The 13,768-nt window shown below is 44.1% G+C and overlaps 1 protein-coding gene and 1 long non-coding RNA gene across 3 annotated transcripts in view; one reads left to right on the top strand and one right to left on the bottom strand.

The window, feature by feature from the left end:
- The window catches only part of LOC148148566 (uncharacterized), a 65,519-nt gene extending 58,157 nt beyond the window's left edge, over positions 1-7,362 (top strand). The window contains exon 3 of the long non-coding RNA XR_015758938.1: positions 7,224-7,362. This is a non-coding gene — a long non-coding RNA (uncharacterized LOC148148566). The remainder of the gene's footprint in view (positions 1-7,223) is intronic.
- Positions 1,898-13,768, bottom strand: part of nufip1 (nuclear FMR1 interacting protein 1) — a 47,366-nt gene continuing 35,495 nt past the window's right edge. For both annotated transcript variants that reach the window (XM_087993057.1, XM_087993058.1), the window contains exons 6-10: positions 12,817-12,909; positions 9,742-9,992; positions 5,783-5,923; positions 4,097-4,326; positions 1,898-2,428 (exon numbers count right to left, since the gene is read on the bottom strand). In XM_087993057.1, the coding sequence (XP_087849183.1) occupies positions 2,033-2,428; positions 4,097-4,326; positions 5,783-5,923; positions 9,742-9,992; positions 12,817-12,909 (1,111 nt within the window). In that variant the 3' untranslated portion in view covers positions 1,898-2,032. The remainder of the gene's footprint in view (positions 2,429-4,096; positions 4,327-5,782; positions 5,924-9,741; positions 9,993-12,816; positions 12,910-13,768) is intronic.

The following is a 13,768-nucleotide window of genomic DNA, read 5'->3' as shown; positions in this document are numbered from 1 at the left end:
TCCCCAAGTCTCTCCTGTTCATAGAGCACTGAATGTTCGGTCCCTTTAGACTAACAATCTGTACATTGATACAACATCTGTCAACGCATATACTTTCCATGCAAGAAGCATGGCTTGTTCACATTCGAAGAATGCAGGGAGAGTTCTCTGTGTTCTATTCCATTTAGCATACTGTTGAAGAATTGCATATGGCTATTACCAGTCACAGCTGAGTCTCAAGATTAAACATATTGGCCAAATTCAAAGATTAAACATACTGGACAAATTCATACCAGATTATAGTATGTGCTGGAACTAGCCCAATGGCAAAAACAATAACACTGGGAATTCTCCTCTCGGGCCACAGTAAATTGTGCAGGATCCCCTCCAGCTTGTTTCCTGCACCAATGTTGGCTGAAACAGAAAATACAGATCTTGCACTCGATTCTCCACAGCTGCTCCTAGTGATCTCTCCAATCCACACTGGACACTGATCCCAATCAATGCTACTCAAGGATCACAGTTGATCCAAAGATCAAGCACTTTTTTTTTAAAACCCACATGTTCCAGGTGCTCTCAGCATTTAGTCACACAGACTAATGGCTTATGTCTGCCTTCAGTTTAAAAAAAAACACGTGCTCCCCCTCCCACAATTCACAAAGCTGCAACACCTGGTTCTGTTTTAACATTTAGAGTCCAACCGGGTCAATGTTGTATTTTTATGATTCCTGAACTGCTGCAGAACATAATTAAGACTTTGTGAACAAATTGCTACTTTCAGATAAATCGACACAAGGTCATGTGCACAATCTCCATTTGTGGTGAGTCTCCACAATGATTGCACATTGTTTAAACAGTGTCATCCCTTGCCATTGTTTCACTTCAACATTGCTCCTACCCTTTTGGGAACATCACACAATTCTACCAGAGGTTTATTGGGGAGGGCGGGTTGCAAATTGTAATGTAGAAATATCGGCTGATGCAACTTGATGGGCCTTCTAACCAGAACATAGCCTGTGGAAAGTGGACAAAAGCAAAATACTGTGGAAATCTGAAATGGAAGCAGAAAATGTTGGGAAAATTCCTGGAAAGAGGAAGAGTTAACGTTTTGGGTCAACGACGTTTCATCAGTGATGTTCAATTTCTCTCTCTGCAGATGCCATCTGGCCTGCTGAGGCGTTCCAAACGGCACCAAGGCCAGAAAACACTTGTCCTGTATAGAACAGCAAACATTTTACTTCAGCTGAAGGGAAAAAGGGAAGCTTCTACTGTTTGAAACCAAAATCTGGCATTATACGTCTCAGAGGCTTCTTTTAAAATGTTTTAAATTACAAGTGACAAGTTGGGAGGTATGGATGAAGGACTCCTTTACTACACTGGGGCTTAATTCAAACAGGGGCTTCCCCTAGCTGCTTGAATTTATTTTTCAGGAATGGTTGGGGTCAGCTATCCCATTAAGCTTTTTGACCCAGGACATCAGTCTGTGCAGCCATTGGCAGAAATGGAGGGGGTTGACCAGAGTAAATGTTTAACGCCTGACTTTGAGAAAACGAAGATTTAATACGAATATCACAAGATTTTGTTTGGAAAACTGAATTAATAAATTGGCAATGGTATGCAAATGCCAATAACTTCTTAGATATTTAAAAGTGTGTGTGTGTGTGTGTGTGTGTGTGTGTGTATGTGTGTGTGTATGTGTGTGTGTATGTGTGTGTGTATGTGTGTGTGTGTATGTGTGTGTGTATGTGTGTATGTGTGTGTGTGTGTGTGTGTGTGTATGTGTGTGTATGTGTGTGTGTGTGTGTGTGTGTGTGTGTATGTATGTGTGTGTGTGTGTATGTGTGTTTGTATGTATATGTGTGTGTGTGTGTGTGTGTGTGTGTGTGGGGAAGAATTTAGCAAATATTCTGAAACCTGCTGGTAGCAAAACAGAATTTAGCTATTTAATTTATTAGAAGTAAACATTGCAAGTCTACAGAAATCTGTACAGTCATCTCATTTGTGTTGGAAATCTTTACCCAGTCCATGTGGTAAGCTGTCAAGCTCTGCTTAATCACCTTTCACTTGCTGTGTCTGGCATCTCCCAAATTTCATCATCCACAGCCGACAAGGTCACTTGGCCTATGGAAGCTAATATTGTATTTGCTGGGGAAATCTCTGGGTCCTCACTAATCTCCTCCGCTTTAGGGGAGGGGTCCTCACCAACATCCTCAGCTTCAGGGATCTTGGCAGAATGCTCAAGTTCAGGAGCTTCTCCCTGGAACCCATGTGTTTCATTATGAGCCGTAGTTGTGTGCGTTTGCACTTCTTCACATGAAGCCACCCTCGGGACAGGGGTCTTCGCCACACCGTTAACCTTTGACTCAAGGCCCAAAAACTGGTTTTCTACAATGTACCGAACACACTGCAAAATCACATTTCTCTCGTGTCGTATGTCAGGAGCCAGCAACTGCAAAACAAGAAACAAAGATTGCAAGGAATGATCACACTAGAAAGAGGCTATTTTAAAAATACATGTTCAAGAAACGATCAGTCTCCAAAGTTTTACAGTACTTATCTCGGGCACTGGAATGTGTTCTATTTTAAGGAGATTTTTTTCTCACTTACCCCCACGTTTTATTATTTAAGAATGACTGTGATCACTGTGAAATGTGTTACAATGGGGAACACACCAATTTAGGCACTCGTCATCAATCATTGGGAATCAATATGAAGCTCACACATCTGTGTCCCAGAACAAAGTTGACTTTATACCGTGTTTGTGTGAATTTTTCCAGTTAGCTATCCTCGTTACCAGCTGGGTAAGCCGGTAAATTGTAGGTAACTGTGGAAAATTATAAACTGCTTTGTATTGTGGATTTAGTTCAGTTTGGGATTATGGTCAGCATGGACTGGTCAGACTGAAGGATTTACTTCCATGCTGTATGAGTCTATGACTTATATCTACTGAGTTGACAGTGGGAAAGTTCATTCGATTTTAGATCATGACATTGACCTCTCAGTCTCAGGTGGATGCAAAACTGGTTCCTACAGATCAGCAGCCTACATTTTTTTTGTCCCTGCCATAAGAAACCTTATTTTGAAGCTTAAGATTGAAATGTTTTCTGTGCAACATTAGACCAAACTGTGTGACCCAATGTTAAAAGATGATTAAAACTTTCCTCCAGCTCCTCTCCAAGCATTTCACTCTAAGAAATGTTCCAATTTAATGTGTTTTTCTTTTTGAACACAAATCTCTAGGATAAAAGAAATAGTCTCCCAGACTCCCTACACCTACAAGTAAAATTATGCAGTGCCATTAAAGATGGGAGACACTTAGGACAGCAGATGTGTACACACATGTGAAGATACCATTATTATGAATGAAGAGTGCACAGCACCAAAAGCGCAGCCAATGGCTCAACTTGCCCTTAATGAGAGAATTCAGGACAAACATCTCTCCCTTCACTATGAGGCCTCCTGCAATTCAAAGCTCCTCCCAGCTTAATGACCATCCTTAACTGCTAATTTCTTTTTCTTTATTCATGGGACATGGGCGTCACTGGCTGTGCAGCATTTATTGCCCAAACCCAGGTGTCCTTGGCAAGGTGGTGATGGACTGCCTTCATGGGTCGTTGGAGTCCATGCGCTTTAGGTAGACCCACTGTGTCACTGGGTCAAAATTCTGGAATTCCCTCCCTCAGTGAAGAGCAATGCAAAGGGAATTTCCAAAAGTCATGAATCAACCACTCAAAGGATAAAGCTGAGACTACAGATCGAGTACTTGGGACACTAGTCTGGAATGAGCCAACTATCCTCAGGAAAGGCAGCAGTAAAAGTGACTGCCCAATAACTAACAGTGTTGGAGAAAATTCTGCAATACCAGAGAGCAAGAGAGATTTTAAAACAAAAAGAAAAGAAAAAAGAAGAAAATCGATGGGAGTGGGAAGTAAATCTCCAAATTGACCAAATTACATTATCGTACATTTATATTTATTTTATGAGCTCTCTTTGTATTTTCTACCAGCATGCAGCTTTGAACACTGAAAAAATGAAAAAACTATAAAAGGTGTGTTTTGAAACATACCTACCCCATCTTACAAAGCAGGACTGTGCAAATGCAGAACAAAGATCTCACCATTTCAAGCAAGGTTGGCCCACGTATTAGCGACTGCTGGAAAGTTCCCCTTCCTCGTGTGTTACGACCTCTTCCTCTACCTCTTCTTCTGCCCCTGGGGATGAATTGGCAACGCGTTTCTGAGCCTCGAACACTGCTTGAACATTCTTTAAACTCCTGCTCATTTCTTGGTGCAGATCCCAGCACGCTGTTTTCCTCCGGAGCTTTGGCAACAGTCTGGAAGGGGATTTCTAACAGAAATATGCAATTACAATCCTCCAAGTTCTATTGCTGCATTTTGATCGTATAAAAATCAGTATACAATTTTACTGTCTTCCTAGACTGAGTAAAGTTGAAAATCTGAGACTGACAAGAGCCACAGTTTCACAATTACTGTTCTCAACATCCAAGAAGAATGCGTATCCAATGCAGCTTTTAGTTAAACCAACATTTTATGGCAGATTTCTCTATCCACTAGGCACCAATTAACCTTCAGTGTGGTCTTCTCTGTTTTTACACATATCAAAGACATTTGCACTGTAACTATTTAGCAAGGAACTTAGTTTCAAATAGCAGAATCAAATAGCGACAGGCAACCACAAGTAATTCTAAGTCGGCAGCTGTGGCTTTTCCATAACAACTGGACATCGTTTAACACCTCACAAACGTCAAAACCTGAAGCATACAGAGGAAAATGTCTTTAATCAAGAGATCCCCAGATGAAGCTTGGGGTTTGAGGGGCCTAGGGGTGCAGAAACATAATTCTTTGAAGTTTGAGTCATAAACAGACAGGGTGATCAAAATGGCGTTTGACACCTTGCCTCCATTGCTCAGTCCTTTGAGTATAAGAGTTGAGAAGTCATGCTGAGGTCGTACAGGCCTCTTCTGTGGCCAGTTCTGGTCACCCAGCTATGGAAAGGATATTATTAAGTTGGAGAGGGTTCAGAAGAGATTTACCAGGATGTTGCTGTGTTTGAGGTTTGAGTTATAAAGAAAGGTTGGATCGGCTGGGACTTCTCTTGTTGGAGCATAGCAGGTCGAGAGGCAATCTGATAGAGGTTTATAAAATGATGGGAGGTTAGACAGAGTTCATAGTAGTTGTTGTTTCCTTAGGATGGAGGATTTCAACTCTAGGGGGTGCATTTTTAAGGTGAGAGGGAGAGATTTAAAAAAACAGATAGAGACATGTTTACATAGAGGGTGATTTGCATATGGAATGAACTTCCTCAGAGTGGTAAATGCGGGTACAATTACATTGTTTGGAAGGTATTTGGATAGATACATGAACAGGGAAGGTTTGGAGGGAAATGCAGCAGGAGCAGGCAGGTGGGACTAACTTAGTTTGAGATCATGTTCTGCATGGACTGGTTGGATCGAAGGGTCTGTTTCTGTGCTGTATGGCTTTATGACTCTAAGACAAGGAATGAGTAAAGTCACTGTTCAAGGGCAGCAACAGCAAACTTCACACATAACTAGGAGGTATTCATCAGCCTGAACTAGATCAAGAATCAGGTCAGAAATTGAAAGAACACTGTGCTAATCTCATCTGACACCATGATTATGGGGTTAAAATTAATGAAACCACATCACTCTGTCTACTCTTAAATCTCTCAGTTTAATTTAATGTGATGATAGGTCTTAAAGACAAACATTGACGCTAGTGTTTTCCTTCAAAAGGAGAAGAAAAATGCATTTGTTTGGATTTACCCTCTGGCCCCTGGTCGCCTTCACTGTCTGATGAACTGCTGTAATTGGCCATCAGTGAACTGAGGCCTGATGTTATCTGCTTTGGCACGACGGAGATTACTGCCTGTTCAGCATCCACTTGGCCCTCGTCCTTGTCAGATTCTGCAAGGCCAAACACAACCTTTCATCGCTTTCACATTTCAGACAAAATCCAACCCAAGGCAGACAGTTCTCCCAATGGTGGTTGCAGGGGGTGGGGGAAGAGTTTGTGCAAGCTGACAGCCACGGGACCGAACATAATTAATCCTGTCAGTCTGGCAAAGAACTCTTTCCAAATTATTCCTCACAGCATGATTTAATGCTAAGTGCCTTTCTCCGGGGTTATGATGGTTTCTCTTTCCCACACACACTCCCACCTAATAAATGCTTAATGGAGAAGCTTTGAAAACAGTGTTGGGCCTTGGCCATTCAAGTCTGACAGATTGCGTCGGATGCTAAGAAGTCCCCACCCAGACAGCTGAATCAAACCATGTCGGAATCTCTAAAATACTCAATGAATGGCTTGGGGAAACTGCAACCAAAAAGAAAATTAAAATCCACAAACTCCACATTTGATTCCTTTTTTTCTGATGGGCTCCCGAACACCATTGTCGCTGTTTAATCACCTCTGCACCAAAGTTCCAGGGTATTGGGAAATGAGAGGGCCAGGACCTCCCTCTCCCCAAATCCTCTTACCTAGTCTAGGGATACAAAATTTGCATTGGGATTTAGGGCGAGGTATTGAAAGGTGCCTGACACCAGGCAACTTGACCCCAAACATATCAAGAGAAGGTAGAGACTGCATAAACGGGCAATTTCTGTTGTTTTCAGCATTAATCTGCGACATGATTACATTGCGATCACTTAATTACATTTTTTTAAAAAACAGTACAGCACAAAACAGGCCCTTCGGCCCACAATTTTGGGCCAAACATGACTCCAAATTAAACGAATCCCTTCTGCCTGCCCTTAGTCCAAATCCTGCCCCCTCACCCCCCCTACTTGATTCCTTGCATATTCATGTGCTTATCGAAAAGTCCCTCAAACACCCCTATCATATCTGCCTCCACCACCATATGAACAATTTAGTTTTTCTTAAAAATGGCTTGCAGGAACGTCCAACAGTGTTTTACCAGTGGGCGAAAAATTCCGACACTGAAGTAATTTCAAAAAAAGAAAAGAGGGAAATCTAGATTGCGTGGAGAAGTCAGGGCAGAGAAACAACTGGGCAGTGCCAGTGTTTATGCTGTTGGTGAGCTTCCTCCCTCCTGGATTCTTCTCAGCAAAAAGAAACAAACAGAGAAATCAACAAACAGTCACAAAGTGCGCAAAATGCCTGTCGACATCTATGAGGATAAAAGGACAAGCTAATGCTCCAGGGATCAGAGTTATGAATCATTAACCCATCACTTTTCTTTTGCAGGTGCTGGCTGAGGATTCTTCAACAATTTGGATTTTTAAAAACAATTCCCATCACACATGACGAAGTGTTCATTGGAAAGGAATTCTTGTCTGGAAGTACAAAGAGAAATGACAATTCCCGACAAAAGAAGCGAAACTGCAAACTCATTTGCAACTGGGATGCCAAGACAGCAGTGTGGGAGGCCTGATGGAGATGCAGAATGACTGGCAAACATCCTGCACTCTTCAGCTCCCCGCCAACTCAACATTCACGTCACGTCATGGTACTGGTTCCTTTGTCAACAGCACAGTATTTTTAAAAATCTTAAATATAATCTCATTCCTGCACAATCTCTCGCTGCTAATATCAGGCATCAAGATGAAGGGTGTAGGGTTATACACCATCACGATGGAGAATCATTTTAAATTGGCTATTTCTTCTGATAATCTCAAAAGGCTGAGATTTCAAGAAATGTCAATTTAATACCGTTTTTCTTAACGTCCGCAAAACTGAAATGATGAGATTACCATTTTGTCTACAGGTGACCCAGAAATTTGTGATTGCATTTACAACTGCAAGGTTATAATGGGGCCACAAGAAAGTGTTAACCTTTATCCTGCAGTCAGGTGAGCTGAAAGTGCTTTGCTTTGCAAACAAAAGGTTGAATGTCAACATGGCAGCAAATACAACAGCCAATTTGCAAAATGAGAGTTCTCACACGAAGCAGCCAATCTGATGAATGCCAAGACAATCTGTCATAGTGCTGGCGGCTGGTGGAAACTCAATGCCAGACTATTTCAGAGCTGCCCTGAAGAGCTTCCCATCTATAACAGCATGTAGACTTCAGTTCATCCAATATGCTGCTGTCTGCATCTTATCCCATACCAAGTTCTGCATATCCATCACCACTACCTTATCAACTTACATTGCACTGGTATGCTTTTTCTTAAGGAAACATTCTTTTGCCCTGTGGAATCTGTACTCTGGTGGCAGCTGAGCACAGGCCAGGTCACCTACTTCTCCACAGTTGCCATTAATGACAATGTAGAGAAGTCCCTCGCTGGCTTTTCACTCCCGTAATGACACCAAGATTTGATCCAGAATCCTAACAAATAGCCATTGGGGTTAGCAATCGCTGAAATTTCAGTGGCTGCACTGAGGCCCACTCCATGACAGCGTGCATAAAAACTGAGGGAGAACCAGCCAAAATGTCACATAGTTGATGGCTGCATTGATGTATTCGGGCAAACATGTGAAGTAACTAATTCACATTCTTCACAGCATTTTACTATGTAAAGATTGTTTAATTACTAAAATATTTTAGTCAGACTGGTATAGCTAATATCAGGCCAGGAAGATAGCACACATGCCACTCAAAGGTTTTAAACTTTGACATTTAAACAAAAAAAAGGGGCCAATGTTGATTCCCTAACTGACAGCATTGAAACAAAATGTATCTAACGGCTATTTATGAGAGCCTGCTGCACTCAGATTGGCTGCAGCACTTCTTACAGGAACCAATCAAAAACATTTATTTTTTCCAAATTTCATTCATGGGGTGAGGGCACTGTCAGCTAAGGCCAGTACTTATTGCCCATCCCTAATTGCTCAGTCGTGAAGAGTCAACCACATTGCTGTGGGTCTGGAGTCACATGTAGGTCAGACCAGGTAAGGATGACAGGGTAAAAACAATGACTGCAGATGCTGGAAACCAGATTTTGGATTAGTGGTGCTGGAAGGGCACAGCAGTTCAGGCAGCATCCGAGCAGCAGTAAAATCGACGTTTCGGGCAAAAGCTCTTCATCAGATTTAAAAGGCAGAGAGCCTGAAGCGTGGAGAGATAAGCTAGAGGAGGGTGGGGGTGGGGAGAAAGCACTGTCAGCTAAGGCAAGCACTTATTGCCCAACCCTAATTGCCCAGAGAGTTGTGAAGAGTCAACCACATTGCTGTGGGTCTGGAGTCACATGTAGGTCAGACCAGGTAAGGATGACAGGGTAAAAACAATGACTGCAGATGCTGGCAACCAGATTTTGGATTAGTGGTGCTGGAAGGGCACAGCAGTTCAGGCAGCATCCGAGGAGCAGCAAAATCGACATTTTGGGCAAAAGACCTTCATCAGGAATAAAGGCAGAGAGCCTGAAGGGTGGAGAGATAAGCTAGAGGATGGTGGGGGTGGGGGATGACAGTTTCCGGTTCTAAAGGACACTAGTGAGCCTGATGGGCTTTTCCAATGATTAGCAATGGATTCCTTTGACTCTTAATGACAGATTTTTATTGAATTCCAAATCCACCATCTGCCATAGCGCGACTTGAACCTGGGTCTCCACAACATTATCTGGGACCCTGAATTAACAGTCCAATGATAACACCACTCGGGTGTCACCTCCCCTAATGGTTTCATTAGCAGGAAACCATTTTGGTATTTTTGTCATAAATACCATATACTATATATTTAAAAAAACTATATCTCAGTCTTGTGGCCCACCCTAAAAGTGCTGCACAATTATGGTAAAAATATTGAGAAGTTCCAAGCTCTAACCTGCGTCGTTTTGTGCCAATATGCCGAGAGGGTCGATGTCTTTGCCACAAGCTTGGTTCTCCTGGTTTTCTGGTGGCCTGCCAGTTGTCCCGTTGGGTTGGCTGGGACCATCCTGCTCCCTTGCATTTTGCTGTTCCTGCGCACCACTGCGTGTTCTATCAATGTGACCTGCAAGCCCTTTGTCAAACTTGCTGCCAAAACCTCTTTGGTGCCTGGTGTTGTGAGGGCTTTTCCATTTTCCCTTCATTTTACTGGCAAGATCAGAAACAAGCTATCACTGTTCTGTAGTCCTCAATTAAACAGCAAAAGCCACACAAAGCTTAAAATTTACAGGCTAGCTCGCTACATTTCACATAACGGTACCACTCACTGCGGGCTTTAAGAGCAGACAAGAAAGGAAAAACAAAGGAGCAAGTTGTGGCAGTTCACTGTAATTAAAAAAAACAAAGAAAAATTACTTAACATCTCTTGGGTAAATGCCAAAATATAGCTGCAGGGTAACAGTGGGACCCTCCATTTTTATATTGATCAGTCATTTATTTAAGAGCACACACTTATTTATCAAGAGAAATAATGGAATGGTTTTTGTGTGTAACCAGCAATGGCCATATACAGAGGAACCTTGATTATCCGAATATCAATTATCTGAATATTGGATTATCCAAAGGAGATCTCGAGATCCTGCTAGAAACATTACATCAAATACGTGCTTCCAACAGGGACCGCATCTTCTGTTTACATCCTGGACATCGATGGGAGCCCAGGCATCGTCTCCAAATGATTGATCTCTCTGTCTCCCCACACTTTCTCTGGAGTTCTACACAGGGGTGTACCCTAAACCCCACCTTCCTCAGATAATCTCTCCAACATTGTCCCATACAGGGCAAAGGTGGAACCTGTCAAAATGTTGCAGTAAACAGTTGTGTGTGCATACGTGTGTGTGCGTGCGTGCGTGCATATTACTTTGAGACGCAGCAGCAGTCTTGGTTGTTGATGTCCAATCCGACTGCCCTGGGGTGGGGTGTGGGGGGGCAGTGTGTTGGATGAGGTTAGACGTGGGCGGTGTTGGACAAAGTTGGGGCGGGCAGTGTTGGATGAGGTTGGGGGGGCAGTGTTGGAGGGTGGCCTGCATTGGACGGGGTGGGGGTGGGCGGTGTGGGACGGGGTTGGGGGCGGAGGGCCTTGGACGGGGTTGGGGGCGGAGGGCGTCGGACGGGGTTGGGGTGGGCGGGGAGTAGGCGGTGTTGGACGGGTTTGTTTGGCGGGCAGGGGGTGGGCGGTGTTGGACGGGGTTGGGGGCGGGGGGTGTTGGGACAGGTTCGGGGGAGAGGGGGCATTGGATGGGGTTGGGGGTGGGGGGTATTGGACAGGGTTGGGGTGGGCGGGGAGCAGACAGTGTTGGATGGGGTTGTTCGGCGGGCGGGGGGGTGGGCAGTGTTGGACGGGGTTGGGGGGCATTGGACAGGGTTGGGGTGTACGGGGAGCAGGCAGTGTTGGACGGGGTTGTTTGGCGGGTGGGGGGGTGGGCAGTGTTGGACGGGGTTGGGGGGCATTGGACGGGGAGCAGGCAGTGTTGAACAGGGTTGGGGTCAGGGAGTGGGCGGTGGACGGGGCTGGGCGGCGTTGTTCAGAGGGCGGTGTTGGATGGGGTTGGGGGCGGGGGGCGTTGGACGAGGTTGTTCGGCGGGCGGGGGGTGGGCAGACGGTGTTGAGGGGGTGGACGGGAACGGAGCTGGGGGTGGGGTTGGGGGCAGGCATGGCTCGCACACAGTGTGCTGTGCATCTCCTGAACGGGGAGCAGACTTAACAGAAAACTCTAAGCCCCACAGAAAGGCATTTAATTAATTAACCGAATAAATCAATTATCTGAACAAAATAGTGCCCGTCCATCTTGTTCGGATAATCGAGGTTCCTCTGTACGTCCACTCCTCAATCATCACATATCTAAAATCAGAGAAACCCTTTGCTAGCAGCATCGTGGCTCACCACCACCAGTCCATGGACTACCACAGATGAGCAACTAAGGGCCAGCCTTGTCAGCAACATGCTGAGAACAAATTAAACAAAAAAAAAGGAAGAAAAAAAAAAATTGATGCTGGAACATACACCAATTTCATTTAAACTAGGCCCAACTAAGCAATATTGCAATTGACACTATCTTATTATATTCATTTAGAGAAACTCAGTACCTGATCTCAACCAGAACAGTGGAAGTACACACAATGGACATATACGTGATGTTTTGCTGCAGTACTACCTTAGATAGACCACAACAAAACTTTGTGAAATGGAGTACGATGGAACACTAGATGGGTCTTGGTATTAAGTACACTAGAAATATTATTGCAAAATTCTACTTGAATTCTAATTGTAGTTTTGGGGAAAACGGCTTCGAACCGATCATTGTGATACAGGAATTTGCCTCAAGCTCGAGGTGCTGTGTTTCCAGCTTAGGCTGAGTCTCACTGGAGCTCTGCAGTAAGCCTGAGACAGTTGGTCAGGGAAGACAGTGCAGGCAACAGGAAGCTGCAGATTTCTTTTCTGCAGATAGAAAGAACGTACACTTGCTGCAGTACTCCAGCACAGCTCAGCGGAAGCAAGACATTTTCTGCTTGGGAACTCTACAGCCTTCTCGACTCAATATAGAATTCAACAATTTTTGGGCTTGTCCAAACTTCGCCCATGTCCTTTCTCCAACCTGTAGATACCAGGTCTTCTTATCACATGGTCTGCTATTACACACAACCATTGTTAGCCACTAATAGTCCCCATTAGCAGCTATTCATTCTCTTAAGCTAACCGTTATCCATTCCTAACCATTATCCACTCCTCGGCTGCTCTCTCTCTTTAGGCTCCATCTCTACTTACTGTCCAATCCTTACTCCCTAAATTTATCTTCTGCTCCAAAAAAGAAATTTCCAGTTACCATCAGGTCTGAGAAAGGGTCGTTGAACCTGAAATGTTAATCATGGTTTCTCTCCACAGATGCTTGCTGCCAGATCTGCTGCGTTTTTCCAGCAATTTCTGTTCTTGTTTCTGATTTGCCGCATCTGCGGTTCTGTTGGCTTCACTTACTTAAACTGCTGGGTATGCAGCACCTCTCCTCGCTCCTCTTTGTCCTGGCCCATTTTCCTCTTTCTTGCTACATTTTCCAAAGTTGGAAAGTTCCTGAAACATAATCAACAAAACAGTGAAGGCCCTTCAACAAGCATTTCGATCGGTTTTGTTGGACTGGACACTGCAGCGAACAGGAAACAAATATACAAACACAGCTCGGGGCCTCTTGTGGTGCAGTGGTAGCGTCCCAACCTCTGAGCCAAAAAGACCTGGGTTCAAGTCCAACCTTCTCCAGAAGTGTGTCACAATATTTCTGAACCAGACCATTAGTAAACATTAGCAAGTGCAGCTGGTGTCAGATGTTAAGCTGTCCCACTTGATTTATGAGGTGTCTTAATCATAAAATAGGAGTTGCAATCAAATAGCAGAAAGCATCATGCCTTTCCTCAAGAGTTGAAAAAGCCACTGACATCAAGTTGCTATGGCCTGACACATGAACGAGGATACCTGCAGCTGAAGTCCTGGGAGAACATTACCAGCTGAAGATCATATTGTTCAGAAATGAATGCAAGTCATCAGTGCAGATGTGGGAGCTGTGATTCAGCTGGTTGCACCCATCTCTGAGTCAAAGGATTGTCCCACTCTAGAGACTTGAGCAGGAAATCTAGGCTCGCAGTGCAGTACTGAAAGGGTACATTGTCAGAAGCACTGCATTTTGCTTGAGATGTCGAGCAAGGGCCCTTGGTGCCCTCTTACATGATTGGAAAAGATCTCCATACTACTTTAACGGCGACCAGGCAAGGTCCCCTTGTGGGCTTTGTTGACATTTCTTCCTTGAGTTAAATCTGAAACCAGGCCATTGGGTCATTGTCACACTGCTGTATGTGGAACCAGGGAATGCATAAACCACCAATCACTTTTCTATCTCGCAACAGTGATTACATCTCAAAAAGCATATAATTGCTTAGGT

Source organism: Chiloscyllium plagiosum, unplaced genomic scaffold (genome assembly GCF_037043375.1).
Source record: "Chiloscyllium plagiosum isolate Xiang-an unplaced genomic scaffold, Cpla_swu_hap1 HiC_scaffold_12, whole genome shotgun sequence".
NCBI classification, from domain to species: Eukaryota; Metazoa; Chordata; class Chondrichthyes; order Orectolobiformes; family Hemiscylliidae; genus Chiloscyllium; species Chiloscyllium plagiosum.
The sequence above is the reverse complement of the archived record's forward strand: the minus strand, read 5'-3'. Positions and strand labels throughout refer to the sequence as shown.